Genomic DNA, 27892 nt, shown 5'->3' with positions numbered 1-27892 from the left:
GATCATTAAAATATTAGAAAGAACTAGAGCATGTTTTTATTTTTAGTTTTTGTGACATTTTATATTGGATGTATTGTCTATTTGATTTAATAAATGCTTAATTTTATTAAATTAGTATAATATTCAAAGTTATTATTAATTAATAAAATACATTATTCTCAATATTTAATTAATAGATACAAAAATAATTAGTGAAATATATAGTTGTTAAGAATTAATAAAAAGAAAAAGAAGAAGAATATTTTAAAGAATATTATTTTTGGTGTAATGGGTTAGAGAATGAAGATGCAATAGTAAAATAGTATAAAAATTACACTAATTTGATGTTTATGGTTGAGGATGGTCTTAAAAATATAACGTTCTATTACTAGTATAAAGATAAAATAACCTTATAGGTTATCTTAATGTGTGCTCTACGGGTTTGTTATACTAAAAGATAAAATTTTTTATATCAGTATATTCGAAATTGCGTTTTTTGGGTCTTGTGTATAATAGGCATCAAAACAAGTAAATTTTTTATTTTCTTGGTAATGTCATTAACATATGCACTTAGAGCATGTGTTAACCCATATGGTTATTGGAACGCAAATTTATGTAATTTTATAAGTGAGCTAAAATATAAATTTATGTTCAATCTTATGAATATAATGTTTAATTCTTGCCTATTATATATACCATTATAATGTTATTTTCATGCAAATAGTGGAATGAGAATTTGATTCTCTAAAACTTAGTGGACCGACATTTATTTCTTTATGGTACAACTTTTGAATAAATTTTAGCTGTCAAGACGCGTGGCTGTGGTTGGTTGGTATATGAAAGAAAGAAAATTTATCATGTGAATTATTCACTTCAAATCATTAAAAAAAGAAAAGAAAAGAAAAGAAAAAACCCACCTTCTAATTCCCAATTGAAGAGAGAGGTAAATCTGAGGAGATTATTTAGCTATCGGTGCCTGCATGCAACACACTCAAAGCTGTAAGTTTTGGCTCATACTTTAGTTTCTAGTTTTTGATCAAGCATTTGCATGACTTCAATGTTTGTCTTGAAAAAAAAAATTGTGGAAGAGGGTAGATCTTGAATATTTGTTTGGATATTTTAATGCTAATATATGTAAAAAATTATTCAAAAAGCTCTCTTTTATTGATTTTTTTTTTTTTTTTTCATATAGATATATAATATATATATTAGCTATTTGAGGAGTGAAGTAGTGAGAGAATACCCACTAGCTAAAAATGAAGTTGATAAAAGATCTATGGGAAGTAAGAAGAAGCATTTTAATATGTTATTTTATTTGCTTGATAGAAATATAAGATCAAAAGATAATTCAACTTAGTTTGGTTAGATTTTTTGTTGCAGGGCAAGATATAGATTAATCCTCTCGTATCATTATGATGGGAATCGAAATTAATTTTTGTTTGTGTTTCAGAAAGGGTGATGTCGACTTAATGTACGATTAAGAAATTAAAAAATTCAAATAAAAAAAAAAATGATATTCTATTGAACATTCAACAAATTAAAGGCCAGATAAAACCTAAGATTTGTTGACTATACTGAGTAGATAACTAATTATTTTCAGTTTATATGGTTTAAGAAACTGTGAGGGGATGACAATTTAAATGTAAGTTTGAAAGAATAAAAAATAATATTTTAAAATAAAAGATGGTAAGAAATGTATAATTTGAAGGTCTTGAGTAATAGGGCATATTTAAAATGAAGTTCTAAGAGTTTGAAAAATATTTTTCTATATTAAAATATGTGGCTTTCAGTAACACTCAAACTAGACATAATGCTAAAATTAGTTTTATTCTTTTTTCTTTGGCCTATAAATTTGTAAACGTTATATTTTCCTATAAATAAATATTTTCTTTAGCATTACTTTTTATGATATGTTTCCATCATAAATTTTACAATAGTATGGTTTTTTTTTTTTTTTTAATTAAACCACATTCAATATTATTCCACGCAAAATAACTAGAGTAAAAAACTAAAAAATTTATAAATTAATTATTTACAAAACAAAAGACAAATAATAGAAAATCATTTTTTTATATATATGTTCTGTATAAGATGAGGGGTGAAACTATCCTCCTACATTAATCTCAAAGCAACTTATCCTCTCTATGTTTTACTCTTATATACGTCAAAAATACTGTTTTTATATGTTCTGTGATTTGTATAAACAAATAAAACTTATATTATGACATTATAAGAGGAAAATAAAATATTCAATTAGATATTCATGATGTTAGATTGAAAAAAATATATATAATCGTAAGTGCAACCTAACATTGATATGCTATTTTTCTTCTAGGTATATTTTCACTTTATGAGACTATGACTTAGTTTTTTTTTTTTTTTTGTCAATTCAATGATAGGGCGGGCTAAATACATAGTAGGATAATCTATCCTTACAAAGAATTTTACAAAGTAGCTACAGTGAAGGAAAAAACAAAAAAAACGGAAAAAGAGAAGAGAGAGAGAGAGAAATGATGAAGATGAAGGGTGGAGATAACTTTGATACCCCTTTGTAAGCTTCTTTGTAAGAATAGCAACTCCCTACATAGTACTACTCTCTTTCCCTCTCTCAACTTTCTTTAGTCAACAAGTCCTAAACTCTTTTATTGAGCAGACAAATTTGGAAGAATTCTATTGTAATTTGTAAACATGGATGGAAAATACGATAAAACCTAAATTGACAAATAAATTGACTGCATCGATAATCTCATAAATTATCATACCATGCATATATTTTTTTTTGTTTAAATTAACATATTTATGTCTAACAAATTTTAATTACCTCTATCTTAACAGAATTTCTAGTGAATATTGTTTTGATGGCCATACAAAGATCCTTTTCAAATATCCCTTTTTCATGCCTCATTGGAAATATGATGCTTTCCTAAGTTTTAGAGGTGAGACACTCGAAAGAACTTACAAGACCATTTACATGTGCTTGCATCGAAAAGGAATTAATGTATTTAGGGATGACAAAGAACTTAAGAGAGGAAAAACAATTTCACCTGAACTCTCTAAAGCGATTGAGGAATCGAGAATTTTGATTGTCGTTTATCAAGAAACTATGCTTCTTAACTTGGTGTTTGGATGAGCTTGTTAAGAGTTCAATGCATGAATACAATGGAACAAATTATTATCCCAATTTTCTATGATGTGGATCCATCTATGGTGAGGAAACAAACAGGAAGTTTTCAAGAAGCTTTTGTTATATTGAGAAGCTTTAGAGAAAATATTGAAAAGGTGAAAAAATGGAGGGCTGCTTTGATAGAGGTGGCTAATCTCTGTGGATGGCATTTAAATGATAGGTACGTAATAAATATAATTTATTATTTACTTTTACCTTAATACATCAAATTGTATGAATAATTTTTTTTTTTTAGAAATCATGGTAGTATATCTATTATCCTAATAGATCGAACATACTTTTACTCTATACAATATGACTTGATGATGTAGGACATGTATATATTATTTCTAATAGGATTCAATCTTATAATTACTTTTTTTTTTTTTTTTTTTCATTTTTTCTTTAAATTTATTTCAATTTAGAAAAAAGTTCTTTAATTTATTTCTTTGTGTATCTTTTATTTTGGATTTATCTCCTCCTGTATATTAGATATAGCCTAACGCTTCTTGTTATGGCGACTGGACTCGACAAACATCTGGTCCACAATTAACTGCTTTGCTTCTAAATTAATTTGTATAACCAACCAAAAAAAAAAAAAAAAAAAAAAAAAAAAAAAATTATGAAAATACCAATCTATTAATTTATTGAAAGAAAATTTCCTAAAGAATTATAAATAATGAAGAAACCATTAAATTTCTAGTGAATATTGCATAGACATGGTGTTTTATTCCAGCGTTATATATATATATATTCATAAGATGTATAGCATCTAGACAAGTAAACCATTCGTTTAATGATAGATGATGAATCGATATTTCACAATCATTTAAATATAAATAATGGCTGTTGAAGCCTTTTAACAAATAACAATTAAGTTGGCCTAGGTCCTACTATGTTGTATAAAAAGGGTTGAATGTTCGGTTGTACGCTATACATTGATTTATGTCTTGATGGCTGTTACTGAATTACTTGAACTTTTTTTTCTTTTTTTTTGGGTTATCTTTCATTTCGCAGGCACGAGTCAGAATTTATTCAGGATATTGTCAAGGACATATCAAGTAAACTAAGTCCTACAAAGTTTTGGACCATTGAGGACCTAGTAGGTATTAATTCACGTCTGGAAAAATTGCGGGTGCTTATCGGTGCAAGGTCAGATGATGTTCGCATGTTAGGAATCTGTGGAATGGGAGGTATAGGCAAAACAACCATTGCAAGAGTTGTTTATGATTTTATTTCTTGTGAATTCGAAGGTAGCTGCTTTCTTGAAAATGTAAGAGAAAATTCAGAAAAAAAAGGCCTCATCGCTTTACAAATACAACTTCTTTCCCAAGTTCTAATGGAAACAGATATTAATATCTCTAATATCTATGATGGGATCAACATGATAAGAAGTAGGCTACGACATAAAAGGATTCTTGTTGTTATTGATGATGTGGTTTATGTAAACCAATTAGATAATTTAGTGGGAAAACATGATTGGTTTGGTTCAGGGAGTAGAATCCTAATAACGACAAGAGATGAGCATTTGCTAAGAACACATAGAGTGGACAAAGTGTACAAAGCTGAGGTACTAGATGATGATGAAGCTCTTCAACTTTTTAGTTTGAAAGCATTTGATGATCAACCATCAAAAGAATATGTAGAGCTTTCTAAATGTGTTGTAAAGTATGCTGGTGGTCTTCCATTAGCTCTCAAGGTTCTGGGTTCCTTTTTGTTTGGCAGAAGTGTAGAGGAATGGACAAGTGCACTTAACAGGCTAGACAGAGATTCTGAAGAAGAAATTCTAAATGTACTTCAAATAAGTTTTAATGGATTAAAAGAGAAGGAGAAGAAAATATTTCTTGATATTGCATGTTTCTTTAAAGGGGATGATAGAGATTATGTGAAAAGAATTTTGGACGGTTGTGATTTTAATGCAACTATTGGAATAAGTGTTCTTGTTAATAAATATCTCATAACTATTTTGGATGATAAAAAGTTGTGGATGCATGATTTGTTACAAGAAATGGGACATCAGATTGTCAAGAAACAGTCTCTTGAAGAGCCTGGAAAATGCAGTAGATTGTGGAAAGAAGCAGATGTTCATCATGTGCTAACAAAAAATACGGTATACGCGATGTGCATTTTTTAGTCTATTTCTTTTAACTAATCAATTCTTGTTCTATTAGAGTTTCGCTCTCTATTTTTCACTTATCCTTTGCTCTTATTTCTCTAGGGGACTGAAGTTGTTGAAGGCATAATACTTGAGGAAGAGCTGCCTGTGAAGGCAAATGCTAAAGCCTTTTCGAAGATGATTAATCTAAGATTGCTTAAAATCCGCAATGTCCAACTTTCCGAATCTCTTGAATACCTTTCTAATGAGTTGCGTTTATTAAAATGGTATGGATATCCTTTAAAATCGTTACCATCAAGTTTGCAACTGGATAAAACTGTTGAACTCGAAATGTGTTGTAGTCGCATTGAACAACTGTGGAAGGAATCCAAAGTAAGATGATGTTGCTCAATCAAATATTTATGTTCTACAAATTTTACTTCTCAGTAAATTATTATTGATAAGCTTAAAAATTCGTCCCATAAGTAATATGGTAAATTGATAATAATATTGTCAATGATTCTAACTTTACTTTTTTGTTTGTTTGTTTCTTGCACAGCATTTAAACAAGCTGAAAATTGTCATTCTGAGTGACTCCCTGAACCTGAAAAAGACACCAGATTTCACATGGGTACCAAATCTTGAAGAGCTGATTCTTGAAGGATGTTCAAGGTTGTGTGAGATTCACCCATCTTTGCTAGTTCACAAAAATCTTATTTTATTGAATCTCAAAGATTGTACAAGTCTTAGGACTCTTCCAAAAAGTATTCATATGGAATCTCTCCAAGAACTTGTTCTTTCAGGTTGCTCGAAACTGAAAGAGTTTCCGGAGATTGTGGGAAGTATGAGGTGTTTGTCGCAACTCCTTTTAAATGGAACCGCTGTAAAAGAATTGCCATTATCAATTGAACTTCTTACAGGACTTGTTTTGTTGAATTTGAAGGATTGCAAAAATCTGGTGAGTCTTCCAATTAATATGAGTGGTTTGAAAACTCTCAAAACTCTGAATCTCTCAGGATGCTCCAAACTTGAAAATGTGCCAGAGAATTTGGGACAAGTAGAAAGTTTGGAAAAGCTTGATTTAAGCGAAACTGCTTTAAGACAACCGGTGTCATCCATTTTTGTCATGAAGAATCTTAAAGAATTATCTTTTCGTGGATGCAAAGGACCACCATCAAACTCATGGTGTTCTAACTTTCCCTTCAGTTTGATGTCAAGAAGAATCTCAGATCCAATGGTCTTAATGTTGCCATCTTTGTCAGGTTCGTGTTCTTTAACAAAATTGGATCTCAGTGACTGCAATCTTCAGGAAGGAGCTATTCCAAGTGATTTTTTCGGCAGTTTATCTTCATTATGGTCGCTAAATTTAAGCAGGAACAATTTTGTTTCACCACCTGGAAGAATTGATGGTCTTTCTGAGCTCCGAGTACTTATCTTGGAGGGTTGCAAGAGGCTTAAATCTTTGCCAGAACTTCCTTCTAATATCGGTTTAGTTAGAATAGATAATTGTGATTCATTAGAAATGGTTTCTAATTCATCAATAATATGCAATTCGGCGAGGCCAGACGTGGTTTCTTGTATAAACTGCTTAAAATTGTTCAGCTGCAATGATATAGCTATTTCAATGCTGAAAGGATACATGAAGGTTGGCCTTTCTCTCTGTCTTATGTTAAACATTATTCAACAGTATAATTCTTAGTTTTCTTTTCGGTTTCAGGAACTATTGAAACGAAGAACTGGATTTAATTTTGTTTTTCCTGGAAATGAGATCCCAGGGTGGTTCAGTCATCAAAGTCAAGGGGATTCAATAAGAATAGAAAGGCTTTCACAATTGTCTACTAATAGTAAAGTGGTTGGATATGTTGTGTGTTCTCATTTTGTTGTTCATGAGCATCCACCTGTCCTCTACAAATATGATGATTATGGCACCCATAGTCTTCACTGCCATGTCTCAGCTGATCGAAAATTTCCTGCTATGACTCACCACATCATCTTCGATGAGAAATTTGGGCAGGCTTTGTCAGATCATCTTTGGTTTTTTTATTTGCATCCTAGCAATTACTATGAACATTTGAAGAATGACTTTAATTACATTGAATTTTTCTTTGCATCCCAGCAAGGACCAGGAGTGGAGCTAAAAAGATGTGGGGTTCGTCCAGTATATGAGGAAGATGTGGAAGAATTTGACCAAATAATGAATCAACATTGCAGTAGTTCTACCTTCTGCAATTTGGATGAATTCCATCAAGATTTCGTTGGTTCAAAGATGGATGTTGCGATGACTAAGCGAAGCCTAATTGAGTATGATAAGGCTGAGTCTAGTGGAAGTGGCTGCAGTGAGGATGAGGAATCAGAACCTAAAAGATGTAGAAGGCTTTAATTCCTCTATTTGCATCTCAGTTTCTATCATTTTAATTATTCTCTCAGTTTTTGTCTTAACTTATTTGTTGTAGTTAAGAGTTTGTGTTATCTTTTAGCATGTTTGATTGATTGATTGAGGACATTTTTTAGGCATGTTGTTGAAACAGTGACATTTTGCTGGAAATGTAACTGAAATTCAGTTTATCTTGAAAAACCTTTTGGCGCCAAAAGAGCTCTCTATTTTGCCTTGCATTCTACCGTGTAAGAGCTGCTGAAGTTGATATGTTTTGGTGATAAGTTTAGGTGCTCTCAGCTGTGATTAAGGGTGTATTAGTTATAAACTTTGTTTTTAAATTTCAAACTCTAAATATCCTAAACAGTTAGTGTAACAGTGAGCACTTTGCTGTATAAAAGTGTAATGTTTATGCAATGAAAATCAACCTTTTCCTCTCAACTCATTTTTCTCACTTTCTTTTCTTAGCATTCTCCAACTTAAGACACCAAAACTGTTATCAAGCCTTACTAAAAACCTAGAATCTCTCCCTCCCACTTTTCAATCCTTCATCTCAGTCAAGAACTTCTTGTTTTAGACTTCATATTTCTCCTTCTTTAGACATCTAAATTGAACATGGCTGCTCAATCACCTTGATGTCACCTCCAGTTTTCAATGGAGAACACTATCACATGTGGGCTGTAAAAATGAAAGCTTTTCTCTGGGGCCAAGGCTTGTGGCTGTATGTGGAGGAGAATTGTCAACCACCTCAGTTGGGACTGAGAAGAAACTGAAAGAAATCGAAAATGAAGAGAAAGGAATTCATATTATTGAATCTTTAGCAAAAGTAATGAGATTACAATGTTAGGGATTTATATACAAGCTTCAAAAGAGAGAAATTAAAAGCCGTAAAAGAGTAAAGTGAGAAGCTAATGAAATGAAGAACAACAGCTCTTAACAATTCCAAAACGACACCGTTGCTTGTTAGTGACATATGAGAAATTACAATCAGCTCCTCTAACTTTGATCATTTGCACTTTTCAGCCTTTCACCAACATTCCCCCTCAAACTTAACTACACTAGCTTGAACTCTGTGATCAATCACCAACATTCCCTGTAGCAACAATTATCCTTTAGGAAACTTTGCCTGAATTGATGCTCTCCCTGTAAAAATTAAAACTGCACTCTGCATATGACTAGTGCACTACACAACTCTCACAAGGTCTGACTGGTGCACTACACAACTCTCACAAGGCTACTGCACTTTGCATCTGACTAGTGCACTACACTACTCTTCACGGTTGCCTTGTAAATCACTGCTCAGAAACAATTCAGAGAACCAAAAACCTACTATCTGCAGAACACTTCTTCAAAACGTAAAGCTGCCTGCATAACGTCATAACTTCTTCCAAACTGCATCTGCCTTGTAATCCTGCTCAGAAACAATTCAGAGAACCAAAAAAAACTTCTTCAAAAAAACTTAAAGTTGCATAACACCTAACTCTTCACAAGTCTGCATAACACCATAACGCAGCCAACTGCATAATTGCCAAACACTCAAACTCCCAAATCTGCATAATACCATAACTCAACTAATTGCATAATTGCCATCATCTATTACAAGCTGATATAAACAGCATCACTTAAGTTTTCTCAACACTGCACATACTACAATATTTAACCAAATGGAAACTGTTTTCTCAACACTGCACATACTTCAATATTAACCAAATTGACACTGCTGCAGAATCTGTTTCAACAGACAAACAACCACAAACTGCAAATTGCATATCCTGTTTTTCCAACCTTCCTGTATCACTCCAGAAAAAAAAACTGCTGCAGAATCTGTTTCAACAGACAAACAACCACAAACTGCAAATTGCATATCCTGTTTTCTCAACTCTTCCTGTATCACTCCAGTAAAAAAACTGCGTCTGAAACTCACCACAACTATCATAGTAAACCAACTGCTTCAGTTCAGTACCAAAACATAACTTCAGAACAGATCAACAGTTCTAAAAAAAAAACTTCAGTAAAGATCAGCAAATTGCATATCCTGTTTTCTCAACTCTCCTGTATCACTCCAGTAAAAAAAAACTGCAGTAACCAGCTAAGTCTGAAACTCACTACAACTATCATCAGTAGAACCAGCTGCCTCAGTTCAGTACCAAAACATAAAACAAAAACTTCAGTAAAGATCAGCAGTTCTCAAGAAACCTTTGCTTCAGTAACAGTGAGTTTCTGTTTAAGTTCTTGAAATTGAGAATAGAGAGAGCCTTAGTTAGAATGTCCGCAATTTGTAACTTGACGGGACATACTGTACATGTAGCTTTTTGGCTAACACTTGATCCCGTATGTAATGAGTATCATCTCAATGTGCTTAGTACGCGCATGAAAAACTGGATTAGCAGCTAGGGCACCAGCACTAATATTATCACACCAAATGATGGAAAGAGTTCAACTGCATACCCAATTCAGAAAACAAACTATCCAGCCAAGCTAACTCAGTGGCTGTTTGAGCCAACGCTCTATATTCAGCCTCTGTAGACAAAGAGCAACCACCTTTTTTTTCTAGAACTCCATTGGATCAAGTTGGGGCCTAGATAGATGCAATAGCCACTTGTAGATCTCATATCTCTAGATTACTCCCCCAATCTGCATCAGCATAGCTTTCAATACACAGAGAAGCTGCTGGTTTGAAGAGAAGACCATGAAATTGCGTCCCTTTGATGTATCTTAACACTCGCTTACAAGCTTGCCACTGAACCTCAGTTGGAGCCTGAAGAAACTGACTCAATTGTTCACAGTGAAGCTAATATCTGGCCTGGTCAATGTCAAGTATTGAAAGCCCCAATGGTGCTTCTATATAGACTAGGGTTCTGAAATAACTCACTGTCACAGTGAAGAGTTTAACACCAGCAGTCATTGAGTAGGACAGAATGTGCATCCTGCATCTGTTTTGGCAAGTAAATCTGAGACATACTTTGTCTGCTTTAAATGTATGCCTTCATCAGTTTGAGTGCTTCTAAACCAAGGAAATGGTGACAGAACCCAAAGTTTTTAAAGCAAACTGGTTGTTCAGGTCTTTAACCAGCTGAAGTATAGCAGATTTATTGGAACCATTGAGTAGTATATCATCTACGTAGATGATTACATACAATACTTGTCCAAATCTTTGAGAATAACAAACTTGAATCTGAAACTGAACTGTAGAATCCTTTATCAAGCAACGCTTGTTTGAGTTTATCAAACCAAGCACGTGGTGCTTGCTTGAGTCCATAAAGTGCCTTATTGATTTTACACACATAGAAGGATATTCAACACTTTCAAACCCTTCAGGCTGCCTCATATAAACTATTTCACTTAAGTACCATTCAAGAAGGCATTGTTGACATCTATTTGCTGTATATCCCAGCCATAAGTGACAGCAAGAGTAAAACAATTCTGATTGTACAGGGCTTATAACAGGGCTAAATGTCTCAAAATAATCTAACCCCGGGGTCTGTTGAAAACCCTTTGCAACTAATCTACCTTATACTTTTGAAGAGTTCCATCAGCATGAAACTTGTTCTAAAGACCCATTTGTTGCCCACTACATTCATATCAGCTTCTTTTGGAACAAGAGTCCAATTACCATTCTTATGAGAGCATTAAACTCATCTTGCATTGCATTCTTCCATTCAGCAATATTAATGCTTCAGAAACTGAATTGGGTCAGTTAGACAGGTTTGGATACAGTTAAGGCAGTGATAGTGGTGATGGAGCAGCAGCTTTAGATCTGGTTGTCATTGGGTGAATATTTGTGGCTGGTGGTGGGGTAATGAAGCTGAATATTTGTGTTAGTGACTGAAGTGGTAGGCAAACAAAGGTTGGATGATGTGCAGGCTGTGAAGATGTTAAATCAACAGCAAGTGAGCAGTAGGCAGGATCTTTCATGGGATGAGATGATAATGCAGATGGCTGGAGTGAAGGTTTTGTTGATGCAGCTGGAAGATAACTAGTAAGATCAATTTCCAGAAACATGGTGATTGGATTGAACTAATATTTGGGATTGGTTGTAAAGAGAAAAAGATGTTTGACTTGTACTAGTGGGAAGGACTGTTTTTGTGAGATGGTTTGTGTTTTGTGAGCTGGTTTGGGATACAGTGGGTAATTTGTCAGAAAAATCAAGTTGTTATGACATTATTTGCTGGATTTGAATGGGAAGCAAGATTATACAGATTATTATTGATAGAATAAGGCTGATGCTGCACTGTAAATTACCACCTGCAGAACCAACGTTGCTCGAAGGGAGTTCTTTGCTAGTAGGATTAGTTGCTGAGGACACAACACTATAAGGAAACTAGACACTAAATGAGCAGAATCTGTAGATTGACTTGCAGAATCAGGAGAAAAACACAACTCTTTAGAAAGAGGGAATTCTAACTCATTAAACAACATTAGGAGAATAAATATTTTTCCTTCAGAATTGTAACATTTATAGCCTTTGTGATTAGACTATACCCTAAAATACACATTTGGAAGTGAAAACTGAACTTATGTTTGTTGTAATCCCTCAAGTAAGGAAAACAGGTGCAGCCAAAGACTTTAAGAGAAGAATAAACAGGTGTTCTATAAATAGGACTTGGTAAGGTGAGCTAAAGTTCAGGACAATAAGGCATTCTGTTTATAAGAAAAACAGCTGTGTCAAATGCAAGCCACCAAAAATGCAAGGGCACGGATGCATGAGCTAATAGTGTAAGACCTGTCTCAACATGTGTCTGTGTTTTCTTTCACTTCCCCATTTTGTTGATGAACATATGCACATGAGTGCCTAAATTGTATTCCTACGGTTGTAAGATAAGGAATCAGCCCCTTATATTCTCCCCTTGGTCAGATTGCAAAGTTAGAAGTTTACAACTGAATTGTCGTTCAACAAGATGGTGAAACTTGATGAACACAGACGAACATCTCCCTTGGTTCGTAAGGGAAACATCCAAGTATACCTGCTATAGTCATCTATAAGTGAATGTAGTATCTATATCCTTCTAGAGAAACAGTTGGAGCTGGTCCCCAAATGTCCACTATGGACAAGTTCTAATGGTTTGGTTGCTCTAGACTGTGACATGGAAAGTGGTTCTTGTGAAGTTTGCCTAGTTTACAAGCATCACAGAAAGGTAAAGATGCTATGGAACTGTTTCAGTGGTGTCTTTGTGCAGATAGGTCAGAATTTTCTGAAGTGCATCAGTACTAGATGGCCCCTAATTGTGCCAAGAGACATCTTGTTTTCTTTGGTATTGCCAACCTGAAGTGCAAATGATGGATCTCGTCCATGATATTATAGTTTGTATAGTTTTAATGGAATGATCATGATTCAACCATGGTTGTTGTGACAACATTTGATTCACAAGAAGTAACATTAGTAACTGAGTATTAGAATCATGGTGAGAGAATATCAGTGAAGAAGTTTATATTTTTGAGAGGAAGTACAATCATTCAGATTTGAAGAAACTGAGAAACAATTATTCTGATCATTCTTGTTAGAACAGCTAGTTTGACTTAAAGAACTAAACTGCACAGATGGAACAACCTGATTGTTAATACAATTGAACTGACTAGAACTATCAGCAGACAGCTCTAAAGTCTTGTGATTTAAGGTGGCAGCAAAGGGCTGTAATGAACTAGAGTAATTGGGCACAGTGACTGAACTGGATGGTAGGGTGGAAGGAACATGCAACTGATATAAACCAGCTTTAAGACCTCCCTTGAGCAACACTGTTCTGGTAGCTTTGTCCTTAACAGTGCAAGAATCAGAATCAAATTCAACAACAACCTGATTATCTCTAGTCAATTTGGAAATACAAGTAGTTTTTTTGTAATACTAGGCACACAAGAACATTTTTCAAATGAATACATTTAGAATGTAAACAACTAGGTAACAGGTAAGCCAATATGAGATATGGAAAGAGACTCACCATTGCCCACTTGCAATTGTTCATTACCATCATAGCTCCTGCTGGTTACAAGGTGATTTGGATCAGGGGTGACATGATCAGTGGCTCCTGAATCCATGTACCAAGCTGGATCAGGAGGTGTGGTTGGAGTAATGTGTGAGGCTTGAAAATGAGAGAGTGTGCAGTGGCTAAATGAGAGGCAAAGTACACTTGGTTGGGTAGTTGTTGCTGACTAGGGACTCGAAAACCTTGCTGCTGTGAGGGAAAAATGAATGATGTTGCTGATTAGGAGATTGTGGAATTGACTGCTGATACCAGTATTCCCTTCCTGTTGAGAATGTGATCCAGAATGGAGAGGAGAAGAAGAAATCTGTTGCTGACTCCCATTAGATGTACCATATTTTTGAGAACCAACATTCAAGAAGGAAGGGTTCTGTCCACCAGAATATGTGCTCCGAATGAAACATGCTAAACCAGTACCAACGCAGAGTGGTTTCCAGAAAACTGAGGTCCAGAAAACTGAGGTGGTGCTCCGTTATAGTTGGCATTATACCGATGGTAACATTGAGGTGCGGTTGTGTCCAATCTTGCTGCACAATTGACAAATTGGCTTCCCTCTGCCATTAGCTCGACCTCGACCTCTGCCATATCCAACAAAACCAGCAGTTCGATAGAGTAATGTACCATTGAAGACACCAGTTTGGTTTCCAAAGTCAGAGATAATGCTGAGCATTCTGAGAAGCTGATGAGTGATACACCTGTGGTAATGCTGGTAACGTATTGCAGAGGGTCAACTGATTAGAGGTCCAGAGCTTCTTTTGACAATCAGTATGAGTAGGTGGCAGCAATGTAGTATTTGGGAACACAGATCTGTTGTTAACATTACTGAGCAGCAACATTGACTGAGCTATGAAGAAAATCATGGAGTTAAACTTCTCAAGCCTCAGTTCATACTTTTGTAATAAAAATTGTGCCTCTGTAATGAAATTGAATCAAACTTTGACTCAATTCTGGAAGTTAGATTGACAACTACCGCATCAAATTCTGGTCCCAGTCCATCTAACACATACTGGAGTAAATCTTCACTGAAATGATTTGACCACTTGCTGATAGACTCTCAGCAATTCCCTTCATCTTTTTAACATACTCATTTATACTCATGTTACCTTTTTGAGTATTTTGTAAAAGATTTTTTAAATGTAGGGCTCTAGCCTTAGAATCACTAAAAATTCAGTCTCAAGTGCAAACCAGATATCAGTAGCAAATCTACATTTGGACACAATACTGACATACACTCGAAATTGACGCAAAGCCACGTGACAAGAAACTTATCAGTTTTCTTCAGGCTACATACTGGATTAATTCTTTCTTTTCCTAGGATTTCCTTAATTCCTTCTTCACCTAGCTCTTTTCAGACTACTGTCTAAGTAATAAGAGGTTCAGGACATTGAGCTTGACCTGTAAGTGTTCTTCAAGATCATAGCTCCGACAGCTGATGATTTGCGATCTCCAGAAGCAATAATTATCTCTGTAATTATCTCTTGTTAGCTTCGGACTGACAACTTGAAGACTAGACGAGAAAACGAAGTTGAGCTGCCAAACATCTTCACAAAGTTCTCGTTAGAGCTATTGTTTCCAGAAATTTTTGCCATTGACGTTAGTCTTTGGCTCTGATACCATGAGAAGAAACTGAAAGAAATCGAAAAATGAGAGAAAAGGATTCAATATATTGAATCTTTAGCAAAAGTAATGAATTACAATGTTAGGGATTATATATACAGAGCTTCAAAGGAGAGAAAGTAAAAGCCGTAAAAGAGTAAAGTGAGACTAATGAAATGAAGAAGACAACAGCTCTTAACAATTCCAAAACGACACCGTTGCTTGTTAGTGACATATGAGAAATTACAATCAGCTCCTCTAACTTTGATCATTTGCACTTTTCAGCCTTTCACCACACAGGGACCAAATCCCACCCTGAATCAATTATGATGCTGAGAAAAGTTGCCAAGGCACCGAGAGCCCTATCTCCACATCCATGATGTTGTTAACAGACCTTGTTTCACAAGGATAATGGCATATGAACTGCAAAAGAAGCTTGAGGCAAGTTGAGAGAGGATTCATGGGAAGTGACACTACAAAATATGCAGGTGCTGAATCTAAGAAGGAGTTTGGGATGTTGAGGATGCAAGAATCAGAGAAAGTAAGAGTATGTTGACAGGCTTGATGTAGTCAACAAAATTAGGTTGCTTGGAGCGGAATTGGTAGATAGAGATTTGTGGAGAAGGTTTTGTGACTTGCCCGAAAGGTTTGAGTCCAAAATTTCCTCTCTTGAGGACTTAAGGGATATGCCGCAGATCACTCTTACTGAGTTAGTCCATGCATTGCAAGTACAAGAGCAAAGAAGGCTCTTGAGGCAAAAGATGCAAGTGAGGGTGCAATGATGACAACTCACAAAGGCAAGTCTGTACAAGGGAACAATAGAGATATGCCGGTGACAAAAAGAGTAAAGAAATGAGCAATGGTTAGTGGATGAAGGAGTATCCACCTTGCTATTACTGCAGAAGAGTGTTTAGTTTAGGCCAAGGATACAATGTAGAGCCTGTAAACAGTTTGGCCATATGAGAGGGTCTGCAAACAAAGGAGCAGTCCCACAGCAAGCTCAAGTGACCGATGATCACAACCAGAGCAAGGGACAAAACAACTATTTGTAGCCTCCTGCGTGTAACACAAACAAGCAATGAAGTTGGTTGGTTGATAATGGATGTACAACCACATGACACCAAACCTGCAGAACTTTGTCAAATTGAATCATGCATATCAGTCCAATCAAAGTGGGAAATGTGTGAGTTTGTGGAAGCAAGAGGAAAGGGAGATGTTGCTGTTTAGACACCAACAGTTACAAAACTCATTCCAATGTACTTTTACACCCGAATTAGTCAAAACCTCCTTAGTGTAGGACAAATGTGGGAAAATAATTATGTCCTGCATTTTGAAAACCAAACCTGCCTAAATCTTGGATAGTAAATGGTGTGAACTTATGAGAGTAAAATGGAGGGAAGAGCTTCCCTATTAAGTGAAAAAATCTGAAGTTAGAGCCTATAATGCTAGGGTAGATGAGTTTGAAAAATGGCATAGAGATTTGGTCATTTCCATTATCTATGGCCTTAAAGAATTTCAGACCAAAAATTGGTCCAGAATCTACTCGAAATTGAAGAAATTAAGGTTGTATGCCTAGCTTGTCAACTTGGCAAGTTGAGTAGGCAGCCCTTTCCTGTAACCAAGCCTGGAGAGCTGTTGGAAAACTTCAGCTCATTCACTCAGATGCGTGTAGACCTATGGAAGCTTTATCATTGAGTGACGTAGGTACTTTGTGTTGTTTATAGATGACTGTTCCAGGATGGTTTGGGTTATTTTTGAAGCAAAAAAGAGAGTAGCCGGTGTGTTTAAGAAATTTAACTACTGGTGAAAACCAAACAGGAAACCCATCAAAACCTTGAGAAGTGATAATGGTACTGAATACACTTCTCAAGGTTTGAGCAAATTTGCAAGGAGGTGGAATTAGACATCAGTATAGCAGCCCCTACACTCCCAGCAAAATGGAGAAGTAAGAGGAACAGGTATGTTATGGAGATGGCAAGGTGTATGCTTGCTGAGAAGAAGTTGCTAAAGAATTTTTGGCAGCAGCTTGTCAACATCGCAGTGTACTTACTCAATAGGCTTCCCACAAAAGCCTTAATCAACCAAACTCCTTATGAAGCCTGGTATGAGTCAACCAGTAGTAGACAATCTCAAAATTTTTGGGAGTATATGTTATATCTTAGTTCCAGCCACCAAATATCCAAGTTGTATGATAAGGCCTTGATTAGGATTTTTATTGGGTATAACAGCTAATCCAAAGCTTATCGGGTGTATTTTCCAGAATCCAAAGATTCTAATCTCCGGATGTCAAAGTAGATGAGATGGATTTGGAATTGGGAAAGAGCAAGTTGATGTAAACAAAACCTCAATGGATAGAAGCTGCTGGTGATCAGATTTTTGAAAGAGAGAGTGATGGCAGAAGAGGAACTCTCGTTTAGAGGCCACCAGACCTTTAGCTGAGGTTTATGAGAGGTGCAACATGGCTTCACTTGAACCAACAAACTACTTTGAAGCAGCAAAATCAGAGGCTTGGAGAGCTACCATAAGGAGAAGCTAGCAATGATTAAGAAGAACCAAACCTGGAAACTTATGGACTGACCTGAGAACGAAAAGTAATCCAAATTAAATGGATTTTCAAAAGGAAACTCAATCTGGATGGCTCAGTTCTTAAGCACAAAGCTGCTGGTTGTCAAAGGTTTTGCTCAGCAATATGATTTGATTTCTTGGACACATTTGCACCGATAGCTAGGCATGATACAATTAGATTATTGCTTCGTGGCAGCTCAATTTGGTTGGAAAATTTTGCAGTTGGATGTTAAATCAGCATTCCTCAATGGATGGCTGAATGAAGAAAATATATTGAACAGTCAGAAGGTTTCAAGATCAGGGAAGTGATGATAAGTCTATCTCCTGAGAAAGCCTTGTATGGCCTGAAATAGGCACCAAGGGCCTGGTACAGCAGGATTAATGATCACTTAATAAGCTTGGATTTTGTGAGAAGTCCAAATAACATACTTTGTATGTTAGAGAGGTTGATGAGGATGTGATTATTATCTCCTTGTATGTTGATGATCTTCTTGTGACAGGGAGTAAACTAGCTCAACTGAAGGAGTTCAGAAATCCATGCTCATATAGTTTGAGATGACAATTTAGGGGAAATGTCTTATTTCCTCGAGATGTAGGCTTATCAAGTTCAAATGGGATTTTTATCAACCAAGAGAAGTATGCAAGTGAAGTTTTAAGGAAATTCAACATGGAGAATTGCAAATCAGTGGACATTCCATGGGTTCCTAATCAAAAGCTTTCAAAAGATGATGATGCAGAAAATATTGATGAAGGGTTGTATAGGAGTTTGATTGGCTGTTTGCTGTAGTTAATAGCAACTGACCAATAAAATGTATGCTACAAACTTGCTGTCCAGATTTATGAGTCAGCCCAAGGAACACTTCAAAGCTGTGCTAGGATATGTAAAGGGTAGCTCTAACTTTGAAGTATGGTTTAGGAGGTCAGAAATCTTTGAATTGGTGGGATTTTCTGACAGTGATTGGGGTGGTTCTATAGAGGACATGAAAACAATTCAGGTTATGCTTTTTTCTTGAATTGTGATGCAATTTGCTGGCTCTCAAAAAGCAAGAAACTGTGACTCATCCACATTAGAAGTAGAGTATATTTCAGCTGTTGCTGCTGTGAATCAGCCATTTGGTTGAGAAAAATCCTGGAAGATTTGAAGCTGAAACAAAGAAATCCTACTGCAATTAGTGTGACAATCAATCGGCTGTGGCTATGGCTAAAAATCCAATTCATCATGGATGAACTAAACACAAAAATCAAGTTCCATGCTGTAAGAGAAGCTGAATAAGATGGGGAAGTTAAGCTGGTCCATTACAGAGGTGAGGATCAAGTGGTTGATATCATGACCAAAGGCTTGTACAAAACCAAGTTTGAAGACCTTAAGCTCAGACTTGGTGTTTCCAGCAAAAATATCAAAGAGGAATGTTGAACGTGATATTTTGCTGGAAATATAACTGAAATTCAGTCTGTTTGAAAAAACCTTTTGGCGCCAAAAAGCTCTATATTTTGCTTCATTCTACTTGTGTAAGAGCTGCTGAAGTTGATAGTTTTCGTGATAAATTTAGGTGCTGTCAGCTGTGATTAGTGTATATGTAAACTTTGTTTTAAAATTTCAAACTTATAATATCTCTGAATAGTTGGTGTAACAGTGAGCAGCTTTGTTGTATAAAAGTGTTGTTATTGCAATAAAATCAACCTTTTCCTCTCACTCATTTTTCTCACTTTCTTTTCTTAGCATTCTCCGGCTTAAGACACCAACACATGTTTTGAGGGAAGAACAATGCATTAGAATGCAGGGTTATCTATGCAATAAAGAACACATATAAATCCTGGATTGGGAAAAGAATTACTATATTTTTTTGGGGATTTTTTTTTAATTTTATTAGGATCATTTTTATGTATAATTTTATATACTATGATACTGGAGTCAACCCAACTTTAGTGGGTTTTCTATTGGGATGACCTCATGGTTAATAAATTTGAGTATTTATTAGAGCATTATTATACAATAACAACCATCCACTAAGTGTCAGAATCTGAAATTGCTTTCAAAATTTTAGAGGAAGACATGCACTTTGATACATCACCAAATTAAACATTGTTTCATATATCAAAGTTAACAGCAGGAGCAACTATGAACTTGGATTCGGTTTCTTTTTTGTTTAAACAGAAGCATTAGAATCGAGTAACAACCAGTAAATTTCAGACTTCACTCGAACAAAGGACATTGGAACCAATCCAGTGAGATAATCTTCGATCGAGACATGCGCTTCAACAGCTAAAAGCACCTGAAATCAGCCATTGAAGTCGGTCAAATGAGGTCTGATACTATGTAAACTAAATGCAGAATTTTTTGTTAAAATATTTTTCACATAATTAAGTTGTAAATTAACTGAAGTCAACATATATTTCTTGGTCCTTTCCTTATGGAATACCAAAGTAAAACCCACTACAACTCAAGTCTTTCAATTCAAGGTGTATATTCGATTAGCTACTTTGAAGATTTAGGAACAAGTTCTACTCAGCTTTCTTGCTTCATTCTTATACCCATCTACCGCAGCACTTGAAATGGCACAACAAATATGAGAAGGAAAAAAAAAAATCAACAATGCATTGTTAAAATTTTGCAGATTCACAAATTATGTGACATTTTGATGAACAGTCATTTGCAGCAGCAGAAACAAGAATAATTATGAATTTCAACCAATATGGTATAGATTTTGAGCTTTGCAAGCTCCAGGACACCTTATATAAAACATCTCAAACCTTTTTCAGGGATATAAGGTACATTTGATAACCATCTATGTCTACACAATTTGATTGAAAAAGAACGGAAAATCCTGAAAGGATTACACCTTTATTCACAGGAGTGAATTGGTATAAGCAGCAGTAACATACCCTCTTGACATTATTGATCTCGAAATGTCTGTCCAAAGGACGCTGGCTTGAATCTGTTCGGAAAAGTCCTTAAAAACTGCAACCTTTTTCCAACCAGAACCTTAAACAAAAAATGGTTATCACAACTGATCATATTCCGAATTCAAGAACTTCATATACGTACCTAACTAGAGAATGATTCAGTTATGCATGCTTCTGAACTAATAAAAATAAAAGCAAGGGGAACATAATAACAAGAATTGAAGTCCCATTTAGACACACTTCCATTACACGATCTCAATCAATAAGGGGCTTCCTAAATACAAGTATTTCATCATTTTCCTTAATTATCAGGCAAAGCATTTGAGAGGAAAAAGAATTTGGTTAGCAAATGACACAAAGATTATCATATACATGACATAGCTGCCGCATAGGGAGCAAAGAAAAACATGTAACTCAACTAATTATCTAGGTACCAAATCACTGAGCAAGTAAAGCTTCTTTGATGAAACAGGGGAACTGTGTCAAGCTTTCCCAGTAACAAAATTAGTAAATATAATATGCAGTGGATTCGCCAACAAAACGGAAAATAAAATAAATACATAATAAGCAAACTAAAAGAACATGCATAATAACACATTTTCAAAACAGATGTAACTCATCTCACCAGTTGTCATATGTTGAAGAAACTATTACACCAATGGTTCTGGTTCGTATCATCAACATAAAAAGCTCCCATTTTGCTTACAGAATGACACAGAAGCAAGTAAAGACAGGGAAAGCTCATATCCATACCATATTGGTTAATTATCGATAATGATCCATATCATATTGGTTGCAATTCTTACTTATTTTATTATGCCAAGAAGTCAAATTGAACAAATAAATTGAGTTTTTCCAGTGTCACTAGTAAATTTGATTAACTTTTTCTACAACAATTTACTGCTTTTGGATTATGCGCACTATAAATGAAGTGCGGATGCAATAACTTGAATAATTAAGAGAAGTTAACTATAAATATAGACTAACAAATAACACTTAGGGTTAGGATTATAGTTTTTGTTTTACAAGAAAATGTTGCATTAAATTCAGGTAGCATTCCTAATGTGGATAAGTATTATTCTTCTCACAGAAAATGTTAAAGAATATATTACACCTTATGGTACATCTTATTATATAAATCTAACATATATAAGAAATTGATAGCAAAACTACATAGAATTGGACTAGAAATGAGATCCGGACTTACCAATATATTTATAAAACAAAAGTAAAGATATGACTTTGCTCTCAGAAGAAATTGTCTTCTCCAAGTCTTTTAGGCTGTGGTTCATCTTCGTTGTAATTACAAACACCAAATCCCCTAGGTTTGGCCCCAATCAAATAAAAAAGAGTAAGGCAACTTGACACACCTGTCCCGAATTTCCTCATCCCGTAGGATCCGGCACTCTCACAAGATACCCTATGTGCCATGTAGAAAAACTATAAAACCTGTTAAGACTTACTTTTACTAAATAACATCATGGTATTTCCATTTCCAACTCTCAAAAACATACACCATCTTTTGTTTTGCGAAAAATTCAAGGAAACTTGTGGTATCAGGTTTTCCCACTTATATTACACATTTCAAACATAAATAAAAGAAAATATGATGGGAAACATGAATTTATGTAGCGGAAATCCAAAACACACTACAACATAAAATAGAAAACACACATAAGAAAATGTCGACCATGGCGCAACCTTAAGTGGTGATTCACTGCTCGGCACGATCCTGGGGAGTTTCTAGTTTTTTTTTTTTGGGGGGGGGGGGGGGGGGGGGGGGGGGGGGGGGGGGGGGGGGGGGGGGGGGGGGGGGGGGGGGGGGGGGTGGTTTGTCAATATATGATTCATTCTAACGTCCTTGCACTCAATAAACTACTCTAATTCCACTTACCTTAACTGTACTAATTCTGAATAAAATCTCAACATCAAGTATTAAAAACTCTCACCATAACTAGTACCCTGGGGGAAATCTGTCATACCTGAGGGCATCCCACACCAAGCAAAGCAAGAGATGTACCTGTCATACCCGACAAGATCTCATCTCGTCGGGCAGAGCCTTTGACTGTCATACCTGGCAGACCACTCAACGCCCAGATAGAACACTGATAATGTCATATGCATGCATAGAGCCAAAATCTGAAATTGTCATACCCGAAGGAATCCTACATCGCTCAGGCAGAGCCAAAATCTGTATCACTGGGGACGGGTACTTCGTCGGGGGGTTTAGAACTACAATAATCCATGCATATTCTTAACTGACATATCCTCATGAACATACCAATCTTGGCTTATAATTATCCATATTGGATAATGATTAACATATCACATCCAGGGTGAAACTGCAAACTTTTAAACAGTTTCAGTACTGACATTTACCCAGATTCAAATTTACCACAACATCATATCACCATGCATTAATTCGACACCACCCTTGGACAATCATTCCTTTTTAATCTAGTCATAACAATTTAAGACATTTCTAAAATAACACATCACAAACATCAAGATGAAGAAGTGATTTTAAATAGTAACCCAAGGAAAAGTATAAAGAAATTCATGAAGGCCATGTCAACAAATTAAACAAGTAAGACAATCAACACTTACTACGGGCTCGGCCCATTTCTAACAATTTAATACAAACCCATTCATATCTTCAATGACCCATCCATTCCAAACCCAGCAGCAGTCCACTAAAAAAAGACCAAAACCCAACCTTTCTCTACAGTCTTTTTCCCAACTCAAATTTACATGTTTTCAAAAACCTTTATTATAATGAGAGTATATAAATCCATTTGCATGCACGCAACATAAAAATTCATTCCCTCTCAATATATCTAATAAATATTTACACAAAAACTTGTCCAACCACGACATGCAAAGGTAAGTTAACAATTTTTTCACTGCCATAACATAACTTCCAGCATTCAACTGAAACCTGTAGCAATATAAGCCAGCTACCTCCATATACACAGCAAAATATTAGCAAACAACCCATTCTAACACACCAGCTGAACCCACATAAAATAATATGTCACAAAACAATGCTTAAATAGAAATTTTTGCAAAACCCATAAACATAATCAATCTCTCCAGCAAGGTATGAGTTTAAGTTTTTCAGGAAACACATTTAGATCCACTCACTATTTCAGATCAGCCGAAACTCAAATCAAGTGTAAGCACTCTTCCTTTCCGTACCTACACCCAAAAGCCCAAGATTAACACTCACTCTTAAACAAAGAAGAAAAATTAAAAGATTACTTCCTAAACCCCTGAATGCGTTACCCGAACCCGATTTGAGTGATATGCTTCAAATCCTCTCCTCCTCCATTTTCCCCCCTGTTTTTTTCTTCTCCTCCTTTCGTCTCCTTCTTCATTGGGCGAACAGGCCAGTTTTTTAATAAATAATTTTTTTTAAATTACAAAAATGCCCCCAAAATATATTATTCTAGTCTAATCCCGCCACTCAGCCTTTCCTCGCGAAGTGTCCAGATTTTTCCATCTTGACGCGACCCCATAAGAAATTATTCTTTGTTTTTACCCCTTAACACAAAATTTTAAAAACTGACAGAAGTGCCCTTTCTTACACAATACCATAAAATCATTAAAAAAAAAAAATTCATAATAAACTAAATTAGAAATGGGGTTTCACACTACTTGATTGGACGTTTCCTTGGATTGAACTCTTGTGCTTCTTTTTCATTTACTAGAGGCATATAAAAACAAAAGCATATCAAAATCATGATCTTACAATTTAGAGAATAAATAATCAACGCAATTCATGAGTATCCTGATATAGCAATTTAGAGAATAACAAAATCTTGAGGGAATTCACTTAAATTGAAAAGAGTAAAGCTACTGGATTCATTTGCATTGGAGTCAACCCACTCCTTTTTCACAGCCAAATTGATACAGAAATGGAAAAATAAAAGCATAGAAAACACCATGATGAAACACTTTAAGGATGAGTTTGTATAGAATAAACTGAATAAATACTTAACTAATATAAACGAATGATGGGGCATAAAATACTGCTGCTTCTTTTTGATCCTGCTCCTTTTCATCCAAGATTAAAAATGTTATGGATCTAGATTCTTCAACTACTTCCTCCGACGAAAAAAAATGACCCCCACACTTTTGATCTTGCAAAAATTGGGTGGCATAGAAAAATCATTGATTACTTTGAAGATCATGGTGGACGTACTACTGCAATTCGATTTGTAAACAATTTTTTTTTTACATCCGAGGATTACATGATCTGACTCAAAAGAGTTGGGTCTGCTCTCTTTTTCCCAAGCCCAAACACGTTCATGGGCAACTTCCTTCCGGCCATCTTCGCATATCAGATGTAACTTATACTCAAAAATCAACTCGTGGACGTCGTAATCATAATCTTGGAATTCTAAAACGATGCAAAAGGCAAAACCTCCAAGGTTACGATTCAACGAACCTTGTGGTAGCTCCTTAGAGTATCCATTACTTTGAAAGTTAAACCACTGGGGAATTTCACTTCCAGGATAATTCACAACAGTGCATATTGTTTCAGAGTCAGAGAAGTCCTGTTCCATGATAATTGTTTTCATTAATTAAAAAAAAAAAAAAAATGGAAGAAGGAAATTTAAATAATATGTAGTTAGAGAGAGCGAAATACTGACCTCTATGTTTTTCCACAGTGAATCAGTCCACAAGTTACTCATGATGATACTGGGTAACTCCATGATACTGCGGTTACTCAGAGTTACCCTCCCTAAAAACCACGATGAAGCATGTGATGGTGAACACAGCAACTGCGGCCTTTGACAAAGAGATCTACTAAGGTTGCTCAAAGGTACAATTGATGAGGTCATTCTTGTAACAAACTTATTAACTTCCAACTCCGTTGAAGTTAATAAATTTGATAAGCCTTCAGGCACTTTGACAAGTTTTGAACAATCAAAGATATCAAGATATTTAAGTGACTTCAACTTGCAAAGGAAATCCGGAAGACTCTCGAGGTTTGAACAATTTCTAAGACTCAACCGGACTAGTCTTGATAGACACTTCATCGATGAGGGAAGTTCTTTCATGGTGGTTTCATCCAAACATAACGCTTCTATTTCACATGGCAGGCTTGAATATAGTCTTGAGATTTGAACAACCCCAGAGAACAAGATGTTGAAGAGATTTCAACTCACAAATGTTCTTGCGGAGACGCTCAAGCTTTCAACAGTTCTTAAGATCCAATTCAACTAGTTTAGGAGGATATTTGAAAGAAGACGAAAACTCTTGTATAGCAGATCCATCCAAACAGAATTGTTCCATATTACATGAGATATTTGGAGCCATCTTCAGATTTGAACATCCAGAAAGAATAGCAAATCTAAGAGATTCTGATTGAATGCCAAGAGGAACATTGGTGAGGTATTTGCAATTTCTGAGATTTAGTGTAACAAGCGAATTGACATTCGAACGAGATGGGGGAGTGATCTCTAACAAACTTCCACAGTCTTCTAGAATCAAGCTCTGAAGATTTGTGGCACGAGAGAGGTCTGGGATTTTGAGTAGATGATTAGAGTAACTGAGTTCAATACATTTTAAATTTGCAAGATTCTGTAAAAAACAAAACTAATATAAATGAGAAAATATGATGTATATAATTTTAAAAAGTAAAAATTCATATTGCTATAGAAAAGTAACTGTTGGAGTCTCACACCGACTAGGTACACTCAAGCCTATTGGGTTATAAGATGGGGTAATCCTCCTATTCAACAAGACCTTATTGGATGAGGAGTCAGATCCACCTCAAATTCTAACATGGTATCAGAGCCCAGGTTCAATTGAGCTGAGTGTTTGACCAGCAGGTGGGGAGTTAGAGCCAACATATACCTCCGTCAACAGACATGACCCAACATATGAGCTTGACCGTGAAAGAGAGTATTGAAATCCCACACCTACTAGGCACGCTCAAGCTTATTGGGTTACAAGAGAGGGTAATCTTCCAATTCAACAAGGCCTTATTGGATGAGAAGTCAAGCCCACCTCAAATTCTAACAGCAACACATACCTTGACATCATTCCAAAGTAGTTCAAGGTTGCTATCACACATTCTGAGTACAACAAGGTACTCTGGATGAAATTCTGAAGGCAACAATCTCTCCGGGTATCCATGCCAATTGAGGTATCTTAGCTCTCTAAAATCAAATTCAAGGTGGTGAAAGCCATGCACCTTATTATTCTTCTTTCCGCTTGAGTTATAAACTATCAAGAATTTCAGATTGTGCATATTTGAGAAAGCACACGGAGCTAGATTTATCTCTCTCATCTTAGACATGTCAAAGCAATTGCCTCGTATTTGTTCTGTTCCCTGGCAATCAAAATCAAGTCAAACGTTAACAACAATTGTTAATATATATATAGAAATTGGAATTTATATGCCTTTGGTCTTACCCGTTTATTTGTTAATACGCAATATATTTCATCATGATGCTACAGTCGACTGCGTTTCCCAGGATCACGAAAAGGTTCTTGTTTAACAATTTCCTTACCCATTACTTGAAGTAAATCATGCATGCTTATAATGACATCCGATAAAGTAATGAGAGCCTTATCGATGAGAACGCTCACTTCATTTTGAAAATATAAGCCACAAGAATCCGCGATTTCTTCCACTAAATATTTATCCCATCTTTAAAGAAGCATGCAATGTCTAAAAATAAATCCTTCTCATCTGTGTCCAATCCATCAAAACAAATCTTCAATATATCTTGAATATCCACATGAGGAGATTCTTCTAATTTATCTAATGCACTTTCCCAAACTTGTTTGTTTCTTCTTTCAAGATGTCGATCCAAGACTTTAAGAGCTAATGGAAAGCCTTGTGCATATCTTAGCACCCTATTCGACAATTCTATGTAACCTACAGAGGGATTGTCCTTTTTGAAGGCACATTGGCTAAAAGGCTTAAGAGCATGATCCTGGAATAATCCGACAACCTCATGTATTTGATCCACTCTACAATTCTTAAGCACCTGTTTATCTCTTGTTATTATGATGAACTGCCGAGACCTAAGTCTTTAATATCTCCATTAATGATTCTATTTGTTGTGAGGAAGTCACATCATCAAAAACAATAAAAACTTTTTTATTGTGAAGCCTGTTTCTAATGAATGCATTTCATATTAGGACTACGGAGTACCTATGCAAAGATTCTTGTCCTCCAATGTCGTTGAAAGAAGTTTTTCACGTAAGCCAGTTAGTTCATT

General features: G+C 35.5%; 1 protein-coding gene across 1 annotated transcript; it reads left to right on the top strand.

Moving 5' to 3' along the window:
* The first annotated feature begins 871 nt into the window (after window positions 1-871).
* On the top strand, window positions 872-7920 carry LOC116106994 (TMV resistance protein N-like). The gene is made up of 6 exons (XM_031393302.1): window positions 872-978; window positions 2815-3323; window positions 4160-5252; window positions 5361-5630; window positions 5797-6882; window positions 6955-7920. The coding sequence occupies exons 2-6, from the start codon at window positions 3106-3108 to the stop codon at window positions 7615-7617; spliced, it is 3330 nt and encodes a 1109-aa protein (XP_031249162.1). The 5' UTR covers window positions 872-978; window positions 2815-3105; the 3' UTR covers window positions 7618-7920.
* Window positions 7921-27892: the final 19972 nt, after the last annotated feature.

The sequence above is a fragment of the Pistacia vera genome, unplaced genomic scaffold (assembly GCF_008641045.1).
Source record: "Pistacia vera cultivar Batoury unplaced genomic scaffold, PisVer_v2 Contig525, whole genome shotgun sequence".
NCBI classification, from domain to species: domain Eukaryota; kingdom Viridiplantae; phylum Streptophyta; class Magnoliopsida; order Sapindales; family Anacardiaceae; genus Pistacia; species Pistacia vera.
This window is presented reverse-complemented; position numbering and strand designations above follow the sequence as displayed.

Bases quoted from the DNA above. Each gene is read 5' to 3' on its own strand.
- LOC116106994 (XM_031393302.1), top strand. From the start codon at position 3,106: ATGAGCTTGTTAAGAGTTCAATGCATGAATACAATGGAACAAATTATT. The intron at 5,253-5,360 runs GTATACGCGATG...TTATTTCTCTAG, and splicing joins ATGTGCTAACAAAAAATACG to GGGACTGAAGTTGTTGAAGG. The intron at 6,883-6,954 runs GTTGGCCTTTCT...TTTCGGTTTCAG, and splicing joins TGCTGAAAGGATACATGAAG to GAACTATTGAAACGAAGAAC.